This window comes from Lissotriton vulgaris, chromosome 1_1 (genome assembly GCF_964263255.1).
Source record: "Lissotriton vulgaris chromosome 1_1, aLisVul1.2, whole genome shotgun sequence".
NCBI classification, from domain to species: domain Eukaryota; kingdom Metazoa; phylum Chordata; class Amphibia; order Caudata; family Salamandridae; genus Lissotriton; species Lissotriton vulgaris.
Window position 1 is genome coordinate 1,338,090,139 of NC_141685.1, and position 22,354 is coordinate 1,338,112,492.

The following is a 22,354-nucleotide window of genomic DNA, read 5'->3' on the forward strand; positions in this document are numbered from 1 at the left end:
ATCTGCGGGGGGCACATACAGCTTTTGAATACAAGAGGCCCAAAGAGCATGGGGACAATAAATATACCGTCAGCAGAATGTAGGAGCCTAGGAGCAGGGACACCAGAGGCTGAGGATTTGTTGCCCACTTAATTACCAACACCCGTAAAATCTGCAACATTGGTGAAGTTGTTGAGCAGCTACCCTAAGGATAAAGATAAACAATTGCTAGTAGAAGGTCTCACAGTAGGGTTTAAGATACCATAATATGGCCCCCTACCTCCTCGTCTTAGCCAAAACTTGAGGTCAGTGAGGGATAATCCATACATGACAAAGAAAAATTAGACAAGTAGGTTTGCCTGGGGCTGATCACCGGCCCCTTTGCAGAACCCCTGTGCAGCAATTTTGTGGTGTTGTCCGCCACTGGGGTTGGTACGCAAGAAGCAACCCGGTTAGTTTAGACTTATTCATCCTCTGTCACACCCAGCCAGGGATGTCGGTCAACAACTGGCTGGATCAGGACAGCTGTTTGGTATCCTATGCCACCATAGATGATGCCATAGGAAAGATCAGGACAAGCGGGAAAGGGTCCATGCTGGCTAAGGCCGACATCAAATCAGCATTCTGCTGGCTACCATTGCACCCAGAAAGCTATCACTTGCTAGGTTTCAAACTGGGGGAAGAGTACTACCATGATAGGTGCCCTGCGTTGGGATGTGCGATCTCCTCTGCTTATTTCGAGGCCTTTAACAGCTTTCAGGAGTGGGCCCTGGGGGAACTTCACCCAGCTGGGGGATGGATTTATTACCTGGATTGGGTTAGACACTAAGCGGGGCTAGTGCAGGCTACCAGCAGCAGAGAGTAAGGACCTGAAGCACACAATACAAGTATTGCTAGGTAAAAAGAAAGCTATGCTGGGGGAAATTCAACAGCTTGTAGGCAAGCTTAACTTTGCTAGCTGGGTGATACAAGCCAGGAGGCCGTTTGCCAGGTGCCTGGTATGGTTAACAAGAGGGCTCACAAAGAGGCAGCACAGGGTCAGACTAACACAAGGGGCAAAGGAGGATCTGCTGCAATTCCTGGCTGACTTCAATAGGACCCTGATCTGGTGGGACTCCTGGGTGACAGCAGTGCAGCTGGAACAGTTTACTGATGCAGCTGGGAGCAATGGCTTCAGGGCCATCTTGGGCTTGGCATAGGCGGAGGCCCACTGGCTGACAAGTTGGTGTGAAAAGGGTACCACCAAGAAGTTGGTGGTACTATACCTCTTCTGAATCATATTCCCCTTCTCTATAAGGGAAGAAGTCTTGCCAACAAGCAGATTACACTATGGGTGGACAATCACACGGTGGCCCAAGCTTTGAATTTGGGGATTGCCTATTGCCCTATATTGGTCGGCTTGCTAGGGCATTTGGTAGGCTGCCAGCTCAGGGCTAATATTGCGGTCATGGCCAGGCATAGTCCTGGCATTGAGAATGCGGTGGCTGATTTGGTGTCTCTTTTTCAGTGGCAGAGATTCCAGGAATTGGCGCTGCATGCGGACCTTGACAGCTATACCACGCGAGCTGTGAAACCTGGTAGACCTATACTGAGCATGCTAGTGAACAGTGCAACAGTCTACAAGACAACGACCAAGTATTGTAAGTGCTGGGAGACTTTTAAGGCTGCAACCAGTGCCTAAGGAATGGGCCAAGTGTCCAGTAGGGATGTGGAGAGAATTATACAGTGGGACTTTTCCAAAAGCAAAACAAGATCCTGGCGCAAAACGAAATTAACACAGTTTCTTACTACGCAAAATTAGCTGGCAACAGCAACCCAGACAATACTTTCTACTGTAGGGCAGCCATGAAGGGATGGGGCACCTTCACCAAGAAATCAGGACGGGAGATGCCCCATATGTTTCAGCACCTTGCAAAAGGTGTTCAAGGAGCTTTAAAGCATCGGCACACACAGGCATGAGCTTTTGGTATTTTGAGCGGCATTCTCCCTGGCATTCTTCGGGGCATAGAGGGTCAGCGAACTAGTGGCTCCAGTGTGATTCAACCCAGGGTCGGCCTGCTTGAGAAGGAGTGACCTGCACATGGAGGACAGCGCTATGACCCTTTATTGTGTAGGTCAAAGACAGACCATGAGGGCAGAGACAAGCACACATGCAGCATACATGGCTGCCTTACCTCACGGAAAGTAATTGCTGCCCCATTTGCTGCATACGCAATTACGTAAAGAACTCAACCCATAGCGAGCAACCACTTTTCTGCCATGAGGATGACTCATACCTTAGTCACGTTCAATTTAATGTGGACCTTAGAATTTCCAGGGCAGCAGGGCTCCCACTAAAATAATTCATGCCACATTGCTTTCTCATAGGCGTTGCCACAAAGGCTGCGGTCAGTGGCCTGGAGGCAAAGCTCATCAAACAGATAGGTCGGTGGGCATCAGGTGCCTTTAGGCGCTATATCCAACCTAAATTAAACTAAGTTTTTCCATCACAACAGGTGCCCTCGGTCAGGGTTACAGGGTGTGGATCCTGGGACACTCGTTTGTCGCCAGGGCACAGTGATGGGTGGAGGCACGAAGGACTAACAAAGTAATGTGACTGCACAACACTAAAGGTCTCATGGATGGGCAAGCTAGGGATTCGACGGGGACACCTGCTGCCTACCTTTCATGATACAAAAAAGCACAGAGGGATACCTGATACATTAATGGTGCATCTGGGAGGGAATGACTTGGCCGACCTGGAGTGTGGGGATTTAATTGGGGCCATGATAGCTGGACTGACAGTTGTTGCCAGCCTCACCAGACCAGCAGAGCAAGTATGGTCTGAGATCATACAATGAGTTGTATGGAGTGGAGCCTTGGATAACGCAGCAGTAGAACGGTCAAGGAAGAAATTGATCATCACTATCTCCAGAGTGTGTTAGGCTAGCAGGTGGAGTTTCGTGAGGCATGGTCTCATTAACCTAAAAGCGCAAGGATACCACGAACCAGACGGGTACACTTTTCGGAAGTGAGTATGGGTCTGTTCCTCCTCAGGATTGGGGGGCGCTCATGTTACTAGGCTATAGCTAGGGAGCTACAGGAGGCATGCAGGTGGGGGAGCTGCTTGAGGTCGTTAAACCACAGGTAGTGTGGCGGGAATATCACAAAGGAAGAGCAGAAGGAGTGCAATAACCAAAGGTGGAGCCACTCAATCGCGTGCCCTGGGATGCCTTGCCTTGACGTGAGTCCCAGGCTCTCCACACCACTGGAGTCAAGCTATCCAGGCTGATGAAGGCTGATAGCCAGAAACCGGTCCTTGGATGCTTGATTCCGGTCTGGGAAAGACATGGCTTGGTAGTTCGGACTGGACTGTTCCCATGAGGCACAGGGTCAGAGCTGATTTGCATATAGCCAGTGTCTAACCCAGGGTGGCGTGGAGTGCAAAAAAACGATGGATTTAGGCCCAGATCCTTGTACTGGGGTGAATGTTTGACATTGTTCTACATTCTGTCCATCAACTGTGTTTTTTGCAATTTTCATCCCGAGTGTGCTGGGTATACACAGACGTGAGTCCCAGGCTCTCCACACCACTGGAGTCAAGCTATCCAGGCTGATGAAGGCTGATAGCCAGAAACCGGTCCTTGGATGCTTGATTCCGGTCTGGGAAAGACATGGCTTGGTAGTTCGGACTGGACTGTTCCCATGAGGCACAGGGTCAGAGCTGATTTGCATATAGCCAGTGTCTAACCCAAGGTGGTGTGGAGTGCAAAAAAACGATGGATTTAGGCCCAGATCCTTGTACTGGGGTGAATGTATGACATTGTTCTACATTCTGTCCATCAACTGTGTTTTTTGCAATTTTCACCCTCGGATGCCTTGTGACACTTGCAGGGGTGTCGCTTACCTAAGACTAACTTCATGGAATGAAAAACCAGCAAAACAAATTAAAAAAATCATGTACATGTATTTATATTCTTTACTGAGGCTTGTAGGAGGGAGGTTCACAGGCTGATGTTACTACAGAGAAGTCGTACCTTCTTTGTCATTATTTGATAAATCTTTGAGCAGCGTGGAAGGTGGTTTTGGAAGATCTGAGATGGCTACATGGTACAATCCTCGGATTGGCATTGATGTGGCCTTTTACATTCAAAGCTTTGTGGGTCAGGCAGGGTCTCTTGACATTACATTTAGGAAGTCCTAACCTAGGGGCCTCTATCAGAGCTGCACTAGCAGTTCATGCTGCTCCAGGATAGCAAGAACTCAACACATCTTTGTTTTGTCTGTAATTTGATGGTGAGAGATGGGTGAATATCATTAGATTCTGACCAGCTAATCTGGCATGGAAAGGGCATCACCCTTCTGCAACAAGAATTTCTTAATTGAGGCAACGCAGAGCATCAAGCCACGAGCATGGTTAAGGGGGGTATGGTCTGGGACTACCCACCACCCCCTCCCTGTCCTGTGCACCACCACATCAACACTTACAGTAATTAGCCATTCGAGGAGTTTTCTTTGGAAGGCAGGGGGTCTCACGACCCCCCGGCCTTATTTATTAAAATATGAAAACAAATTAAAATTGTTGAAATAAAACATTCTTTACACAATCATTAATATGTAATATTCTGACATTAGATTTACAGCAATGTAGACAGGTATGAAAGGGCTAACCTTAACAAATGTCTAATACAGCGTGTTTCCTAACCGAATCTAACATCCTACGTATGAATTTTTCATCCTAGCATTTTTGAGCCTACGGCAAGGTCGCTAACCGGTGTCAGATCCTTATTATCCAGCTACGCCCTCACGTATGAGTGCGCATGCGCGACAGGGCCCGGTTACCGGGACAGCACATCCCACTCCTGGTTACCCCGTACGCTCTGTGAACTCCATTAAACCAAAAGGAGGGCCCTTTCACTCTACGCCGTTTGATGACATCATAGTGTACGTGCGGGGTGGCTAACAGCCCAAGGAAAGCGTGACTCCCTCCCCCGCACCCTTCCAACCAAGCGGATATCCTGCCCCTGAAGTTCTAGGAGAGACCATTGGCCCCTCCCCCTGGAATGGTGACGCCCCCTAAGGACCTTAAATTGCTGCTCCCCGATCATGACCTTACCGCAATGGGCCAGCATAGTTGACCGACAATCTGGCCCCCGCCCAAAAACTCCTACTCTGAAAGGTCATACCTACCTCGCAAAACCCTCCAACCATGCCAAAATATTCTTCGTCAATAACTCATTGCCTGTCTCAGTCAGGTGGACCCCATCCTGCAAGTAGAAATGGTCCCCAGAGATGCACCCATGTGGAATACTCTGCAATTGAGGTGTTCAAAACAATTTCTCTATCTTGTTGTTTATCCTCTTTACCGAGTGATTCAACGCCCTAACAGAGTCCCCACCCCTCCACTGCAGCCTAGGTATCAACTGAGACCACACTATGGTGCAGCTCGGGCACGTCTTCGCCAGCCAACCTGCTACCGAGATAATCTCTTCCAACAGGACCCTCCTGCCCAGTTTTACCAAATAGTTCCCCCCCAGTTGTAGGATAACCACTGAGGGCGGCGGGTGTGTTTGTCGAGTAAATCTGAAAAGAACCGCCTAAGCTGGCTAAGGCAGAGCCCCCAATACCATGAAAGGAAACCTTGAAACCACCCTGCTCCGCCCTCTGTCTACATTCGCCTGAAAGGAAAACGGGTTTAGCACGTTTAACATACGAGTGACCAACAACCCATAACTCATGTGAGCTCCTTTTGTCTTCTTGAGTTCGCCGTGATGATGATGGATGACGTTGACGACCCGGTACCAGTTTCCGCTCTGCATCACAGTCTCGAGAAACTGAAACATAAACAGAACAACAAGGCAGGTGTCAGGGTGATTTAGTTGTACCTTACAACATGTGCAGCCGCACATAACGTTTATAGCTGTTGGAAGACCATCTCCCAATCCTCTTCACACTGCTGGCATACAACCCTCTCGCTGTTGCTTCAGTGGCCGCTCCTATTCTGAATGAATGTGTCCCAAAATCATTGGGATTTAAATCTGTCCTGCTGATTGCCATTGCCAACACTCTTTTGAACTGAAACCTGGTCAATGGGGTACCGTCTGCATGTATTAACAATGTTCCCACTGCCGCGCCTACTCGTTGCCTGATGAATGCCTCTACATGGGACACCGGGCAGCAAGGATTAGTCCGTGCCCGGTGGAGTACCAGGCTATCCCCCCGGGCCTCCAGATCAGTTTTTGATTTCAGTATGGTTACCCACATTGTATCGCCCCTTATTTTTGTGTTGTCGAGCCGGAGACCACCTAGCGTGTCCGATTTGTTGTTAGCCACCAATTCGCTTAATCGTAATGCCCCATAAAAGGCCAACGAAAACGCGGCTTTAAATAGGAGTACCTCCCCTGAGTTGCTACATGTGTCAGACAAGGCATCCAATACTGCTGCCAGCCGCTCCAAACCTGTTGGTTGTCTGGAATCAGCGGTGCTCGCTTGTAGGCGCCGCCACCCCCTCAATGCCTTCCGCACTATGAAACGGTTTGTGGGATCTCTGGCACCTTTTAGCTGCGCAAAGAAAGAGACGGCCGCCTTGTGCCTGCTAGCTGTCGCCGCTGAGCGCCCCTCTTTGTGCAATGTGTCCATGTACAAGGTAAAATTCCCCTCTTGATCCCACTTATCCGCCCAGTCCTGCCCCAAAAAGCAGCAATAAGACATAAACGCCCCTTCGTATGCCTTCCTGGTCCTGGGGACTAGGCTGGCTGCCACGAGGTTCTGTAGTTGGGGGCACCAATTTGGCAAAGTGTTGTTGGTAAGTGTGCCGGTGTAGCCTCTGCAGATGGTAGATGTTCCCTGAATACCTGCATCTTAAAGCGAGAGAGTGCGTCAGCTGCGTTATTCAAGACCCCAGGGACATGTTTGGCCCGAAACTGTACATTCAATATCAAGCATCTCAGCACAATCTCCTTCATGAGGCGGAGTATAAACTTACACCGCGCTGCCTGTTGATTGATACATTCAACTACGGTCATGTTGTCTGACCAGAAGATCACAGATTGATTGCGCAAATGTTCAGGCCAGACCGTTAATGCAACCCATATTGGAAACCGCTCCAAAAAGCCGATGTTCGCTGTCAAGCCGCCTTCCTCCCACCAATCCGGCCATCGTTGCGCCACTCACTTGTTTCCAAGTATGGCACCAAACCCCACACTGCCTGCAGCATCGGTCCATAGACCTAACTCCGCCGACGTAGTAGGGGGGCCGAAACACAATACTCAGCCGTTGAAATCCTCCAGGAATGCCATCCATATGAGAATGTCCTGACCAACCTCGACTGACAATCAAGTGCGATGGTGTTTTTCCCGCAGGCCTTTCATGGCCTGCGCGATGGAGCGGGAGAAGGGGCGTGCCATAGGTATTACTCTCAGTGCGAAATTCAACTGACCCACAGTCTGCTGCAGCTGCTTTCTCTTTGAACAAACATTGCTGTAGGGCTGCTCTGAATTTCGTGATCTTTTCCTTGGGTAACCTGAAGCAACCTTCCACTGAGTCCAACTCAATACCTAAAAATTCCAAGCATGTTGCTGGCCCCACCATTTATCCTGGCGCCAGCGGGACCCCGAAAGCCTGCATGAGCACGCAAAATTCCTGCAATGACCACGCACACTCCTGAGAGCCCGCTGCGCCCAGCAAAAGAAAGTCATCCAGGTAGTGCATGACATGATGGTGACCCGTTGTCTGCCTCAAAACCCATTCTAGGAAGGAACTGAATGTCTCAAAGTAGGCACATGACTCAGAGCAACCCATGGGCATACACCTATCCATATATAATTTGCCTTGAAAGGAAAAACCTAGCAGATGCTGATCTAGGGGGTGGACTGGCAGCAACCGGAAAGCAGATTCAATGTTAGATTTAGCCATCAAGGCCCCAAGCCCAAGGGTCCCCAACACCTCCACTGCCTGGTCAAACAACGCGTACTTGACACTACAAATGCCGTCGTCGATTGCGTCATTTAATGATGCGCCCCTAGGTGCTGAGAGGTTGTGGATGAGTCTGTACTCGCCCTTTTCTTTCTTTGGGACCACCCCGAGGGGTGAGCAAACAAAATTAGGTACAGGGATGTCATCAAAGGGACCCGCTATCCTACCCAGGTGCAACTCCTTTGTCAATTTTTGTGGCCACCACAACTGGGTTGTGACTAACTGACAGTTGATTTCTACACTCTAGCGTCCCGGTATACCCCACCGCTGGGATCCTGAAACCCTGTGAGAAACCTTCCTGGAGCATCCTCGCAGAGGCATGGTCTGGGTACCTGTTCAGCCAAGGGATCATAGCCAGTATGTCAATCGGTGAGTGAGCGACCCGCGGGCCCCCCCCCCTAATCCTGCTTCTTTCTTCCCCTGTTGCCTGATGTGTTACCTTTGGAGAGGCAAGCTGATTCTGTGTGAGAAGAGTGGCCACATATGTAACATGCGTGTTTGAACTTACACGTGCATGCTGCCCTAGTGCATCTCCGTCTGTTAAAATCCCAACACACGCCTTTGCGATCCCCACTGCTTCTGGCCTTTCCTGCCGCGTCCCCCCCCTGCGCTGGCCAAAAGGGCTATTGGGGTTTGTTGGGATAGCCCTTGTCCCAGCTTGTGCTCGCACTCGCTGCTTGCCCACCTGTAAACTGGCCATACCATGAGATGGAATCAACCCTATCCCAAGATAGTGATTGGTCAAACTCCTTCGCTTTCCTGAAGGCTATGTCATACTCCTTCCACCCATCCTGTCCATGCTTGTCACTGAAAGTTGTAATCCTACTTTGGTAACATGCCATTTCTGCCTGTACGTTGGGGGGACGCTCTGCCGTGACTGCCATAAAGACAGAGAAGGCCCTAATCCAATCAATCAAAGTCTCCTCCACCCTGAATTTAGCCAACTGTGTCTGCCATTCGCTAGGAAACATCCAGTCCTTCTGTGTCTTGGCATACTCCATTTCCCTGTTATCTATTAGCAGTGAAAAGATATTGATATACTTGCCCGCCCAAATCAACTCCTTCACCCCCTGTGTAACATGCTGTGCCCGGTTTTCTCTCCTGGAAGGTATTGTCCCTGCCCCTAGTACCGGCAGCGCAACCTCCTTATCACTTTCTGCGACTTTCGTTGGTGCAGCACTCTTGTCTTGTCCTACGTCGCTGCCCGAACCTGAGTCGAGATCGGCGCACTTGGCCCTCACTTCCGCCACTAGCCATCATGATTTTCTGCCACCATTTTTTGCGCCTCTGCGGAGGGATCCTCAGCGGAAGGTAATATCCTCCCAATCCCCAGCCAGGGGAGTACTGCCGCTATCTGTGCTGCCAGCTCAGGGGGCACTTGACCCACTCCGGGAGGCGCCATTACTGGGGTAATTACCGCCGGGACCCCCAACGGGGCTGAGATCGAGGGAGTCGGCGGTGTAGCTGGAGCCGTTGCCACCAGTAAACTAATTGGGGTTGATGGAGTCGGAATGACTGCTACCGGAGGTATGGGCACTCCATCTGGGACCCTCCCAGGTGACCCCACAACTACTTGTGCCTTGGGCACCCGCCCATTACTTTTCTTGGCTCTGCCCCGTGTCGGCAAAGCATCCAGTTCCCCCCTGGGCTGAGGGGGGCACTATAATTCGCTTGGGTCTCCCCGATGGCCCCGCCTGATCATCTAATCTCTGACTCAGCTCCGCCACACTCCTCCCCAACCGGTTCACTGTCCCCATTCTCCTGTCTATGGCTGACATCCTGCGCATCATGCCCTACAGCATAAGTTCGATGCGGGTACACTTGGTGCCGCGCCTCCTCGACATTCCTATACCTTTGTAAGTGATGTACAACCTACACTCAATGTCACCAATGGGCACGATGTGCCTTGTACCTGTACCAAAGTTGGAGGCTCACAGGCTGGCCGTATGCACCACGCAACAGTGACCGCAACACACCAGCTAGCCTGGGTGCTTGGGCGAGCGCACTCTAGCCCGGCGGCCTGACAGAAGCAGTGAAATGCAGGCCTGCCCGTGTCCTCGGATAGCGACGTCCATGGTGGCCCTCTTCAGCAGCTCCGTCCGCAGCGCACCCCGAATGCAGGCCTACGATGAAAGGAAAGTTACAACACAGTAATGGCTCCTCAAGACAATGGACCTCGTAGTTGCAAAACCCCAAGTCTTTGTCCTGCACACTGTTACAAGGCCAGTGCAATATTAAATCACTATTCCCTTGCCCTGTCCTATTTCACGAGCGCCCTGGGAATTAAAGTTTTGCAATAAAACCCTTGCTGGGCGTAGAATGCTATCCCCTAGCGCTGTGCAGATCAAACAAAACAGGGAGCGTCACAACTGGTATCCCATCCGTGTACTAACCAGGGCCGACCCTCTTTGTCTCAACCACTCCAGACAGTCTTTAACTACTTGCAAACTCGCAATGTGAGCGTAAGTCAAAATTACCCACTTCATTTCGCTGTTCCTGGCTGAATAACTTTTAAAGACCCCCTCACATTAAACACACGCCCCTATGATGAGGAATGCTGAAGCTTTCACGCAGTTCCTAACAGAGCACCCTTGGGGTCTTCCACCCAGGTACTAACCAGGCCGACCCTGCTTTATGATTGTCACAACCCAGCTATGCGCACCACAAGTACGACCTAAGGATGCCCGGCTTTATGCTACAGTACTCCGCTCTACCAACCGAGTTATCGAAGGCCCAATAGTAAGTGAGCAGCGTGAGACAACAGTAAGCAGAGCGTGCTGAGCCGACGATCAGAGTCCCGATAACACTGTTCGCGCTCCGGAACTTGCCCCCGTTATTGCCAAAACCTCAATCACCAGCGCGGGCCTCCCCCCCCACCAGCTCCCGATGACTTACTAAATGCTCTCCGCCACCAGTCGAGCGCGTGTCTGCTGCCGAGTCCCCCCAGTCCACGGGGAAAACGTCCACCACCTCCAGGAAGCCGTCGAATTGGGCCGCTCCTAAAGTCCTGCGAATCCGTCAACTCAGGAAGCACGTCCACCACAACCTGAAAAATAAAAGACAAATTACTCAGCCCCTCGCTGAGGGGCACGGAGCGGGCGTGGGGGCAAGAGGGCGCCTCCCGCGCTCTCCAGGCCTTTTATCCCTTCGTGAAACTGGTGGGCTGACCAGCTCCCGCTGGCCCACCTTGCCGTGGCACCTCCCCTCGACCTGGAAGCACTTCTACTGCTTCCGGGTTCAACGGTGAGCCTTCACCGATCGGTGGTGGGGCGCCCCTGGCCGAGTCATCAAGACGCGGCAAAAAGGGGGGGGCACGCCCCACCATCGAGGATACGGGGGAGGGGGGAAGCCGGGCCAAGCCATACGTGCGAGGGGACCGAGCGCCCCCCCCTTTCCTTTTGTAAGGGTTCACGTGTTGTATTTGGCACATGAATGACAAGCTGAGCTGTTAGAGATGGACCTATGGGGTGTTATATTTAATTGAAGCAACAAGAAGGACCCTTCAGGAATGCTGCATTGGCATTTATATTTTGTTGTTACTGACGGGGTTGTTTGTGGTCATTTAGGGCTGTACAGCATTTTTGTTTCATGCAGAGCATGAAGTAAGTGCCTTTTCATTTGTCCGTCGTGTGTTGGGTTCGAGTGCCCTGGTCAGACCTCTGGGATATTGCAAAGTCTATTTTACTGGCAGCATTTGTAGGCGTGCCGGGAATGTTTTTCTTTGTTACGCCCTCTTGCACAACTTGGTGCCGTAATTAATGACCAATCATTTTAATCGTTGTGCTTGTGTGGGGTGGAGCGGCTGCTGGGAGTCGTACTTTGTTGGTTTAAGAAGCATACCTGAAATGTTGAGCTTTTAGTTTGGCTCCAACCTGGCAGTATGGGCACGTCCGGGGTGGATACAATTGCCTCGTTTTCAGTCCCTTTTCCGGCTCCTCATCCACGTGTGTCAACAGCACCAGAATTTGATAGCTCCATGCGGTTTCATTGCAGGCAGCGTCGCTGCCTCTCGCAGGGTAATAGGACTGCTGTAAGACTCAGCCAGATTTGAGATGTGAGACTTTACTCCGCGCGCTGGCTTCGTCTGCTTCTGGTTTCTCCTTTTGTGCGTCTTGTAAACCATTTTCTAGGCATTTTGCAACCCTAGCCTGGCATAAATGAACTTTTGTCCTTATGTTTCAATTCTCTTATGTATAATCCTTCACATATGTTCTTCACCAACCCGGTGTTGCACTTCTAGCTTTGTGCAAAGAGCGCCCTCGCGATGTGCTCTGAAGCCATCCTATTGGTTATTAGCGCTATGCGCATGTGATTAATATATTACTTTACGGTTCACAGACCGTTCCTCCAGTTATCTTTCCCTATCTGCTGGCCCAACTTTTAAAGTGTTTTTCAGCTATTCTACTGCTTATGTTACTATTTGAATAGTATGCAAATCGCATTGGTATAGCTGGCGTATAAACAAGCTGAGCATCTTAAGTTTATTAGATGTGCAAAGTGTAGGACGTTGATAAACAATGTCTGTTTGTTGTGTAGTCTACACGTGAAGTCTTGTAGATGGGCTCCCAGGAAGAGAGAAGTGCCATTGTGCATTACTTAAAATTTCAAATTCCAATAAATGAAAGAATACCAAAGGAGACTGCAAAAACCCTGCTTTATCACCAGCTATTAATGTGGGAACCTTCCGATTATGTTCTCGGCATTCAGCATCAGTCCACCCCCCTCCACAATAGCATCCTGGTACTGGCCTTTCATTGTTGTCATCCCTTTTCTTCCTCCAGGAAGGGGGCTCCCATAGGCAGGCTCTAATGAGACATTCTCGTTGGGGTGGCTGGCGATGGGAGCGTCACATAGTCTGATCCAAGGAGGGAATGGGACATGTATCTTTTCCCCCTACTGATCTTCTGGTCAGGAGGGTTGGAACAGGCCAGCAGTGCTGGAGAATTCTGCAGTGAAGCTGTTTGGAGAATGGAGTTACCATGGCCTCTGGGCTGGGGCCAGGCTCTAATCTCGGAAAAAGAGTCTAGACAACAGTCATGACCACAGTAGCCATAGTGGAGTCTTGGAAGGTTAGTAAAAGTGGCCCTCATTTGTTTATTTGATAGTAAAAACAGGCATTGCCAAAGTCAAAACGTGTCGCTTATGCAAGAGCTATTAGCTTTGATATGTTTTAGCTATGTTTTACAACACAAAAAGATGATGGACGGAATGTTGAACATTGTCAAACAATCACCCCCAGTCACAGATCTGGGTTTCATCCATCGTTATTTTGCTCACCACGCCACCCCAGTTCAGATATAGCCATATGCAAATCAGTCTTGACCCTGTGCTGCATTAGCTATGTTATTCACCAGGATGGCTGCTGTTCAGCATGGCTATAAGTTAGTTATTATGAAAAACAGTGGTCCATAGGATTAAATTTTCACAAAAACAGATGCAAATATAGACTCCAATCAGTGCTATATTGACTCGTGTTTTCAGTACCCAGCCGGGCCTGAAATTTTATTTCATATATAAACAAGTTTAAAAGACCATCAGAGAGGTCTAATGCAAAAGTTGGTAGGGTACAAGCCTGTACCTATCCAAAAGACCACTCAGAGAGAATTAAGGGGTAGGGAAGAAAGCAAGGAAAAGAGGGTAAAGAATATCAGGCAAAAAGAACATGGGAGCCAACTGTCCCTTGCATCAATAGCATATTCGCACAGCAAGTTCAGACAACCAATTCATGTAACATTATCTACGCGATGGGAAAGTTACAGAATTTGGAAAAGTGTCGACGGCGTTTCGATCCCCGGCTCCTAGTGAACTGGGATCATCATCAGGACATAAACAATGTATTGCCTGTATGTGCTTTTTAAAAACCTTTTCAAACGATCTTCACTTTTCTCCTATAATTCTAGGAGAGATGGTAGGGTGGAGGGCTGGTGCCTCGATGTCCTATTCCGATAGGTTTGGCGTTGTTGCCATAAGTTCCTATCCAGCATCTGGTGATATCCCGCTAGGAAGGATACGAGAAACGCGGGCCAGTATACTCTATCCAGACCGCTTGCAAGTCTGCGCTTTCAGTTTCAAGGTCTTAGCGTGGAGTCAGTGCTCCCTCACTCGCGATCCGAGCGAAGAACGGGCGGTGTGCTCGATGGCAGTCCGCCGGCTTCCCGATAATGCACATCGAGCACACCGCCCGTTCTTCGCTCGGATCGCGAGTGAGGGAGCACTGACTCCACGCTAAGACCTTGAAACTGAAAGCGCAGACTTGCAAGCGGTCTGGATAGAGTATACTGGCCCGCGTTTCTCGTATCCTTCCTAGCGGGATATTACCAGATGCTGGATAGGAACTTATGGCAACAACGCCAAACCTATCGGAATAGGACATCGAGGCACCAGCCCTCCACCCTACCATCTCTCCTAGAATTATAGGAGAAACGTGAAGATCGTTTGAAAAGGTTTTTAAAAAGCACATACAGGCAATACATTGTTTATGTCCTGATGATGATCCCAGTTCACTAGGAGCCGGGGATCGAAACGCCGTCGACACTTTTCCAAATTCTGTAACTTTCCCATCGCGTAGATAATGTTACATGAATTGGTTGTCTGAACTTGCTGTGCGAATATGCTATTGATGCAAGGGACAGTTGGCTCCCATGTTCTTTTTGCCTGATATTCTTTACCCTCTTTTCCTTGCTTTCTTCCCTACCCCTTAATTCTCTCTGAGTGGTCTTTTGGATAGGTACAGGCTTGTACCCTACCAACTTTTGCATTAGACCTCTCTGATGGTCTTTTAAACTTGTTTATATTTGAAATAAAATTTCAGGCCCGGCTGGGTACTGAAAACACGAGTCAATATAGCACTGATTGGAGTCTATGTTTGCATCTGTTTTTGTGAAAATTTAATCCTATGGACCACTGTTTTTCATAATAATTGACTGCCCAAGGTCCCTAGGTACTGATTGGGTCCCCCTTGTTTTTGAAAAATATATGGCTATAAGTTAGTAGCATAGAGGAGAGTGGTGTGGAGTGTTGTAGAGTGTCGTGAAGGGAGTAGGGTAGAAGGGTATAAAGTGAAGGCGATTTGAGTGGATTAGACTGTCGTAAAGTGGAGTGGTCTTGTGTGTCATGGAGTAGAGTGTTGTAAAGAGAAGTAAAGTGGCATGGATTGGAATAGAGGGATTGCGTACAGTGGACTAAAGTGTTGTGGTGTAGAGTGGAGTAGATTGTCATTCAGTGGAGTGCCATAGAGTGGAGTAGAGTGTCATAAAATGAACTGGCATCTAGAGTCACCATCATTGTCGTAAAGTGGATGGACATAGAGTGTGTTAGAGTGACATAAAGTGCTGTAAAGTGTCATGGAGTGGAGAAGCGTAGTGTAGAGTGCGATAAAGTTTCATAGAGTGGAGTGCCGTGGAGTAGAGTGTCTTAGAGTGGAGAGGCATAGAGTGCAGTGTTGTAGAGTGGAGGGACATAGAGTGGGTAGAGTGTTGTCTGTAATGGCAATGCGCTACCACACCATGCATTCTCCACACTAAGCCACTCCGTTCTACAACACATTTTGAATTAAATGACCATTACATTTGCACAGACCGACAGTTTTACTGATAAAATATATGTTGCACAAATAATAATGTGTGGAAATGTATTGATTTCCTTTGATCATATTAAAATATTTGTTTCCACCACACTTCAGAATTACAAAATAATTGCTTCATTTGTGCTTTCCTAATTCTGATATATTATGACTTATCTGCACAGGTCATTGACATACATTTACATTTTGTTGTGTGCTTGAAAAAAATATTTACTTTCACAGTAAGATTGTCTCATTTTGAAGTAAGAGAAAGAAAAGTAAACACTAAGCTCCCTTGGAAGACAGAGCCCAATATTTGCCCTCTGTCTTTGAATGCACAGCAAATGCAACAAGATAAGAACACGATTTAAAGGTCTGTTTGCAGAAAGTGAGCACTTGTGGAAGAGTACAGTAAACAAGCTATTCTCCATGGGAGGGACAATCTCAAGCTGGACAGCCTAAAACACATAAAGCCAACAAATAGGGAGCAAGCAAATGTGAGTTACAAAACAAAAAGCCAGTGGTAAAGAATGGGCGGATGCATTTCAGGCTTTTAGAATATCCCCAAGATGTCATTAGCCAACCAGACAGCTGTGCTGTCTGGTATGTTTTGACCTAGCAAGTGCCCACATTTGTAAATCAGGCAATCCTGATCAATTTGAGGTGTGGTTAGGGAAATGCAGCAGTTACATTCACTACTTTCGTTCCCTATCAAAAAGATTATTCACAAAGTGCTGTTGGTCCCTCAACACTAGCTTTAATGAAGTTAAAAGCATCCACAATGCATCTTCCCCATTTGTTCACTCTTTTCCCCATATTGTTCTCTCTTCTAATTCCACTTTTCCACCTCTACTAACCCCCTGAGAACTTTAGGTTATTGTCATTCTATTCTGGCTTTTAAAAGGTGTTATACACATTACACTGAGTGCTTTGTAATAAGGACAGTAATCCTCCAAGATTTGTTTAGAATTATTCTAACTTGTAAGCAGCAGATTACAGACCTATATCTTTAGCAATAAATTAATGGATGCCCACTGTCAGAAATCTGCCCTTACTGTGTGGCCACCCCCAATTTTTCACCTTTTGCTAGACCCTATTCTATTGCTGGTTTTTAGTCTCTGCACACTGGGACACTGCTATCCAGTGCTAAGGTATTTGTTGTTCGACCCCTAAAATGTGGAGAAATTGGCTAATCCCTAATTGTCGTATTTAACTTTTTTATAAGGCCACAGTATGTGGTGCTGAAATACACCCATAGCGTAAAAGTCAACGGTCACCTGTGGACTTCAGTACCTATTGTGTCACCTATTAGTGTGACAAAAGAAAACATGGCTCCAGGCCTACTATTGTAGCCTGACTGCTGCAGTGTAAAACCTGCAATGCTGCCTGTTTAAATAACCCTTTTTGATAAGTAAAAAGTTCCTTTTAAATCCCTCTGTAAGCGTTGTAGACCACAAGGTACGGTGCTTGGTATTTAAAATGGGATATGTAAAACATTAATATTGCCTAGTCCCTACAGGTACTAGGCCCTAAAACCTATTTACACTGTTGCAGGCCTAGCTGTCCTGTGTAGAAAAACTGATTTATATTCGAATACTGTGTGCCAGGAATGGGTCCAGCTAGAAACTAATTAAACCACCATTTTTAATAATTATTAAAAATCCAACTTAATGGTGAAGTGATTTTAATAAATATTAAGGAAAAGTAACTTTTAGCAAGTTACCCTTTACCTGCCTCAGATGTGATTCGGCTAATTTGCATTAGCTCTGCAGCTTCTATCCGCCAGCACTTAAGACTTGAAGAGGTGTGAAAGGCCTATTGGTGCAAACAACAGTCTGAGTTGAATTGGCAGAATTGACTCAGTTGAATTCCACACAATAATCAGAGTGGAAGCAGTGAGCATCCTGTGACACACCACTGTCATATACTGCTTGACATGTCTGTTGAGCCACATGTAACAATTGGGGCACGCTTGAATCAGAAATCACAGGACGGCAAAATAATTCTTGTGTCCCTTGTCTGATTGCTAAAGTATCCTACTTTTGTCCTACCAGACTTGTGCCTCTGAGTTTGTTGTGGGTATCGTGCCATATGGCATGTTGGGCCTGTTTGTAGTAAAGCAAATTGGAACTACAGAAAAAGTATGTAGGGTTGGCCCTGGAGACTTTGAGCTCATTGTCACATCAGTAGGTTGCATCCAGTGCAACCTACAGATGAACAGTGATTCTTCCTGCTGCATCATGGTCATTATAAAAGGTTATTCACAACACTGTCCCACGCGCACACACACACAAAACTAACCCACCACATCTCAAAACCTAGCCCACACAAAGGCACAAAAGCAGCCCATTCACTGACCTGTCATTTGGGCACTTTGGCCATTGCCAGACTACTTTATGGGCCTGTCCGACCTACTCTGCACACTACTAAGAGAACATTGACAGTGTACATAGACGCAGTGAGAGTTGGTGACCAGCAGTAGGACATGGATGCAGCTGCAGCCTTTCATAATCTTTCATTTCGTAGAGTGTGTAGATGATAAATGTAATTTAGGACACACAGCATGCTTTGTAATGATTTACTGGATGGAACAAGTTAATGCTTTTATGTAAGGCTCAAATAACTAAAGGTCTCCTTTGTGCTGAGAGGGAGAGGGAGAGTCTTCTTGAATAGGTTACTAATTTACATAAACATCGAGATAGCAGAAGTGAGACAATGCGACCACAACAGTTAAGTGGGACCCAATTAAAATGCTTAGATGCGTCTTTAGAAACTTCCAATTTGTAAGAAAAAAATATCCTTGGAATGAAGTGGAAGTAGAAAAGAGTACGCAGGGAGGAACCAATTGCATGAATTGCCCTGCCTCTATAATGTGTGTTTTGTTACCTTGTCCATCTGTGGTCACAATAACAGCTTGCCTTCCAAGGTAAAGCCATGCTGCTGATTGCTTGAGATGGTAGTAGTGGAGGGTCCATGGAATGTGTCGGGAGCGGCGAGAGCATTGAAGAGCCACCTTTATCTCAATGCAATAGTTTGACGTTAGATGCATTGTGGTAAAGTAAATTTTGGTGCATCCTGATTTTGTCCCTTTTTAGCTAGTACATCATTTTTCACCAATGAACTGTGTTGCTGTAGGTATATATTTGCCAGCCTACATTTGGTTGCCAAGTTGAAGGTGGCAAAGATGTTTTCCAGAAGTATCATGTAGACAACGTAGAGTGTGCAGACCCTTAAGAGACATTACAAACAACAATGAAGGTAGGGCTAGGAATGTGGACAATTTCACCTAATGAGTCATGTTGAAGAGGAAAAAAGAGATCCACTGGAGAGCCATTTGATCCAGGTCAGAGTAGCAAGCCTTTCCAAGAGCATTTTTTCGGTGACTGAGAGGTCAAGTAGGACGTGAACACATATGGACCAGAGCGGTGAGCAGTTTTTCAAGAATGTATGTAAGAGATGTGTCGGTCCATCAGCAAGAACATAACCTTACTGGAAGTCTCTCTAGAGATAGTGTTGTTCCAGGTACACTAAACTTATATGAAACACAGGATCTTTAAGCAAGATTGGAGAGGTCAAACATTGGTAGTATATGGCCTGAGACTCTGGATCCAAATGTGCCTATTCATTTTACTCATCTGAGATAGTCTCTGCTAAGTTTTTCTCCTATTCGTTTAACGTCACTTATATCTCTGTTATTAGTCCACACGATACACCCCTCCTTCTGCCATTCAACTAGTTGCATGTCCTTCGCACTTTTGAAAAATGTTTTTACCACCTTAGGAACAATTTGTTTATGACATTTATTTCAGCAGGCTTTCATTTCAATTTCAATGGAAAATATTTTTTTACAGTGTGCAGACGCCATAGCAAACTGTACATGTGATGCTCTCTGTGAGTCCCTTGCTTTCTAGTGGTGCCAGCGAATCTCTAACCCTGGTACTTTATGCGGCTGCTCAGTGGTTTGCTCTGTTTAATACGGATGGTGACAAAAAAAACACGGGGTGTTCTTTTTGTAATCATTCCATTTGGGGTGATAATCTGTCCAGTTTGTTTCATAGTTCATCTAGAAGGTGGTCTGCTATTTCACTGTGTTTTTAATTAATATGATCTATCATGAGTTAATTTTTGGTGTACTTCTGATGATTCAAGTGCCTGTGATCCTGTTGTGTCCTTTTTTAAAAAAAAATTGCAAAATACTGTGCTGACATTGTGATTTTTGTCATACATATCACCTTTTATCGCTTAATTCAACATAGTTGGTCTTTGATGCATATGAAATTTGTTTAGTGCCTTATTGTTGTTAGTCTATGCTTACGAGTATCCTGCTTGCTTCAATAGATTGTGCAAATTGTACAGGAAGCCTACCTAATGAACGTTACAGGTAGAGCTCATCTATTGAAAGCTGTTCTGGAGATTAGCTTCTGAAGGCTATGTGGACATGTCACTAGTAAACATTCCACATGCAGCCTACCTAATGAAGACTAGGTGGGAGGTTAGCCCTTGAAATTTGGCCTGGGGGACTAGCTAATGTGTGCACAGAAGCTTATAGACTGAAGGCCGTACTCGAAGCTGGCCTAGTGTTGGTCTCACATGAAGACCAGCTAGTAAATAGCACACCCTAATCCTAGGTCCTGTGGCTTCGCATAAAAAGTAGCTATTGAAGGCTGAATGTAGTCTAGCTGGTGAAGGCTAGACATGAAGCCTAACTAACGAAGACTACAGGAACCCCAACTAGTGAAGATGCACAGAAAGCCTAGCGATTGAACAGAGGAAGAATAGCTAGTGAAGGATGCTTAGCTATTGAAGATTATACTCAATACCCAGCTACTGAAAGTTATTCTTTAGGAAAAAGTACTGAGGACTGCATAAGAACCTACTTTGTGAAGACTGCACAGGTAGCTAAGCTTCTGAAGACTTGCTTTTGAACCCTTGCTGCCTAAAGGCAGTTCAGAAAGCAAGGGCTGTGATGTAATGAAAGCGGCCATTAGAGAGTAAAGCTACTGTAAACTAGTTAGTGAAGGCTGTATTGGAAGACTGGCTACGAAAGGCAATGCAGGAAGCCTGGCTTGTGAAAGCTATGAAGAAGACAAGCTAGTGGGTGATGTATGGGAAGTCCAGCGTATGAAGCACAGAAGGAAATAAAGGTGCCGGGAACTCTCCGGAACACTAGCTAATGAAGGCAGGACCTAAAACTTGGCTTGTGAAGTTTGTATTTGAAGCTTAGCCCAGGAAGTGTTCTTTTGAAATGTAGATAAGGAAGACTAAATGTAGCAGAACTTGGGATGGTTAAAGCTGATGCCTGGCTAGCCAAGAAAGCCCAGGAAGCGCCTGACTAGTGTACTTGAATTCTATCCAGCAAAGAATGTACACAAGTACGTAAAGTGATATGTATCTCTTTAAATGAAATAGACACGGAAAACTGACCCATGTGATGTGTTATTGCCCGGTATTCGTTCTTCATCAGGGATCTTTCTGATCCCAGACACTAACTATTATGGTTCTTTTCTTCACAGGGCGCCCAGTGCTGCTCAGATCTGGCAATTTCCTTTCACTATGTCGATCCACAACTGATGTACCAGTTGGAGTACCTGACCTATCATTTTCGTGCCTATGGCTACCAGTACCGGTACCAGCCAGTGCTCCCGGAGAATGTACAAAAACTACCGGTACACTATCCGAAGAAGGTGGAGAAGGAAAATCCAGACCTCTCTAATGCAACTGACCTTGAAGCAAAACCAGAGAAACTTTGATTAAGCAATTTCTACACAACTGATAATTTGCTTGGGCTGTGATTCTCTTTCAGGGAGAGATGGAGGCGTAGGCCCCTGGTACATCCATTATTAGCTTGATTTTACATTAAACCACTAAAAAAGACATTGGAATCATTATCGACATCAGAGTAAAAACCTCATCGGAATCTGTTGAAGTCGCAGTATTGAAACGCATGGAAACAATCATCAAACATAAAAAATATATATTTTATTTTTAAAACATTTTATTGATTTCCTCAGCATTACAATTTCTGCCATTATTGATATACATTATGTAAATCGCCATTCACATACTATGATTGGAATCTCGGTAGAAACTAAATTACATTATGGTCGTTAAGATATTCTTGGTCGTATTTAACAGGTTTTACACATTTTTCTTCGTTAATTGTTACGTACATCACATTTCCATCATATACATAACTTATCATAGGCGTGTTATCAATTTCTAGCTCTTCCCATTTCCCTCCCAATCCTAAAGTAAAGTAACTATATTTCCCACCCCTTCCCTCCCCTACAGACTCAGTGCTACGTATATATATTCGTAGTGATCGTCAGCATGACAATAAGTAACAGCTATAGTTCGTGGCTTATATCTAACAAACAATTCCTAGCATACAATATATCATTCCAGGGTCAATACTCCAGCAGTTCTGAGTTCCTGTCAGCTTCGTTAACATTTCAGCATGGTCCCCGCCATTATGATTGTATCTCTGTTGCTATAAATTCCTCCAGCATCACATTCCATTCTAGGGAAATAGGTTTCTTTCGCAGCCCCCTACGTCTTTACTCTGTATCTCTGCACTTTCAGCTTTACCCCATATAATCACTTCGTTGTACCAGTCTACCACCGCTGGTGCTTCCGCCGCTTTCCACCGGATGGTTAATGTGGTTTGGCATGAAGCAATGCCAAATTAGCGAATCTATGTACAGGGCTTCCCTGTTTGGCTCTAGCTGTTATTCCTAGTATGCAATACTCAAACTACTGCCCACTCCTCCTTGTGGCTACCGCATTCAATATTGTGTGCACTGTTCTCCAGTAGTGTAACAATCGTGGACAGTCCCAAAGCATATGGGGCATTCGTCTGCT

The 22,354-nt window shown here is 46.8% G+C and overlaps 1 protein-coding gene across 2 annotated transcripts in view; it reads left to right on the forward strand.

Annotated features, from left to right (window-relative positions):
* Positions 1-21,620, forward strand: part of LOC147749128 (glycoprotein-N-acetylgalactosamine 3-beta-galactosyltransferase 1-B-like) — a 465,041-nt gene extending 443,421 nt beyond the window's left edge. For both annotated transcript variants that reach the window (XM_086966422.1, XM_086966414.1), the window contains exon 4: positions 21,007-21,620. In XM_086966422.1, coding sequence (XP_086822548.1) covers positions 21,007-21,243 — 237 coding nt within the window. In that variant the 3' untranslated portion in view covers positions 21,244-21,620. The remainder of the gene's footprint in view (positions 1-21,006) is intronic.
* The last annotated feature ends 734 nt before the right edge of the window (positions 21,621-22,354 follow it).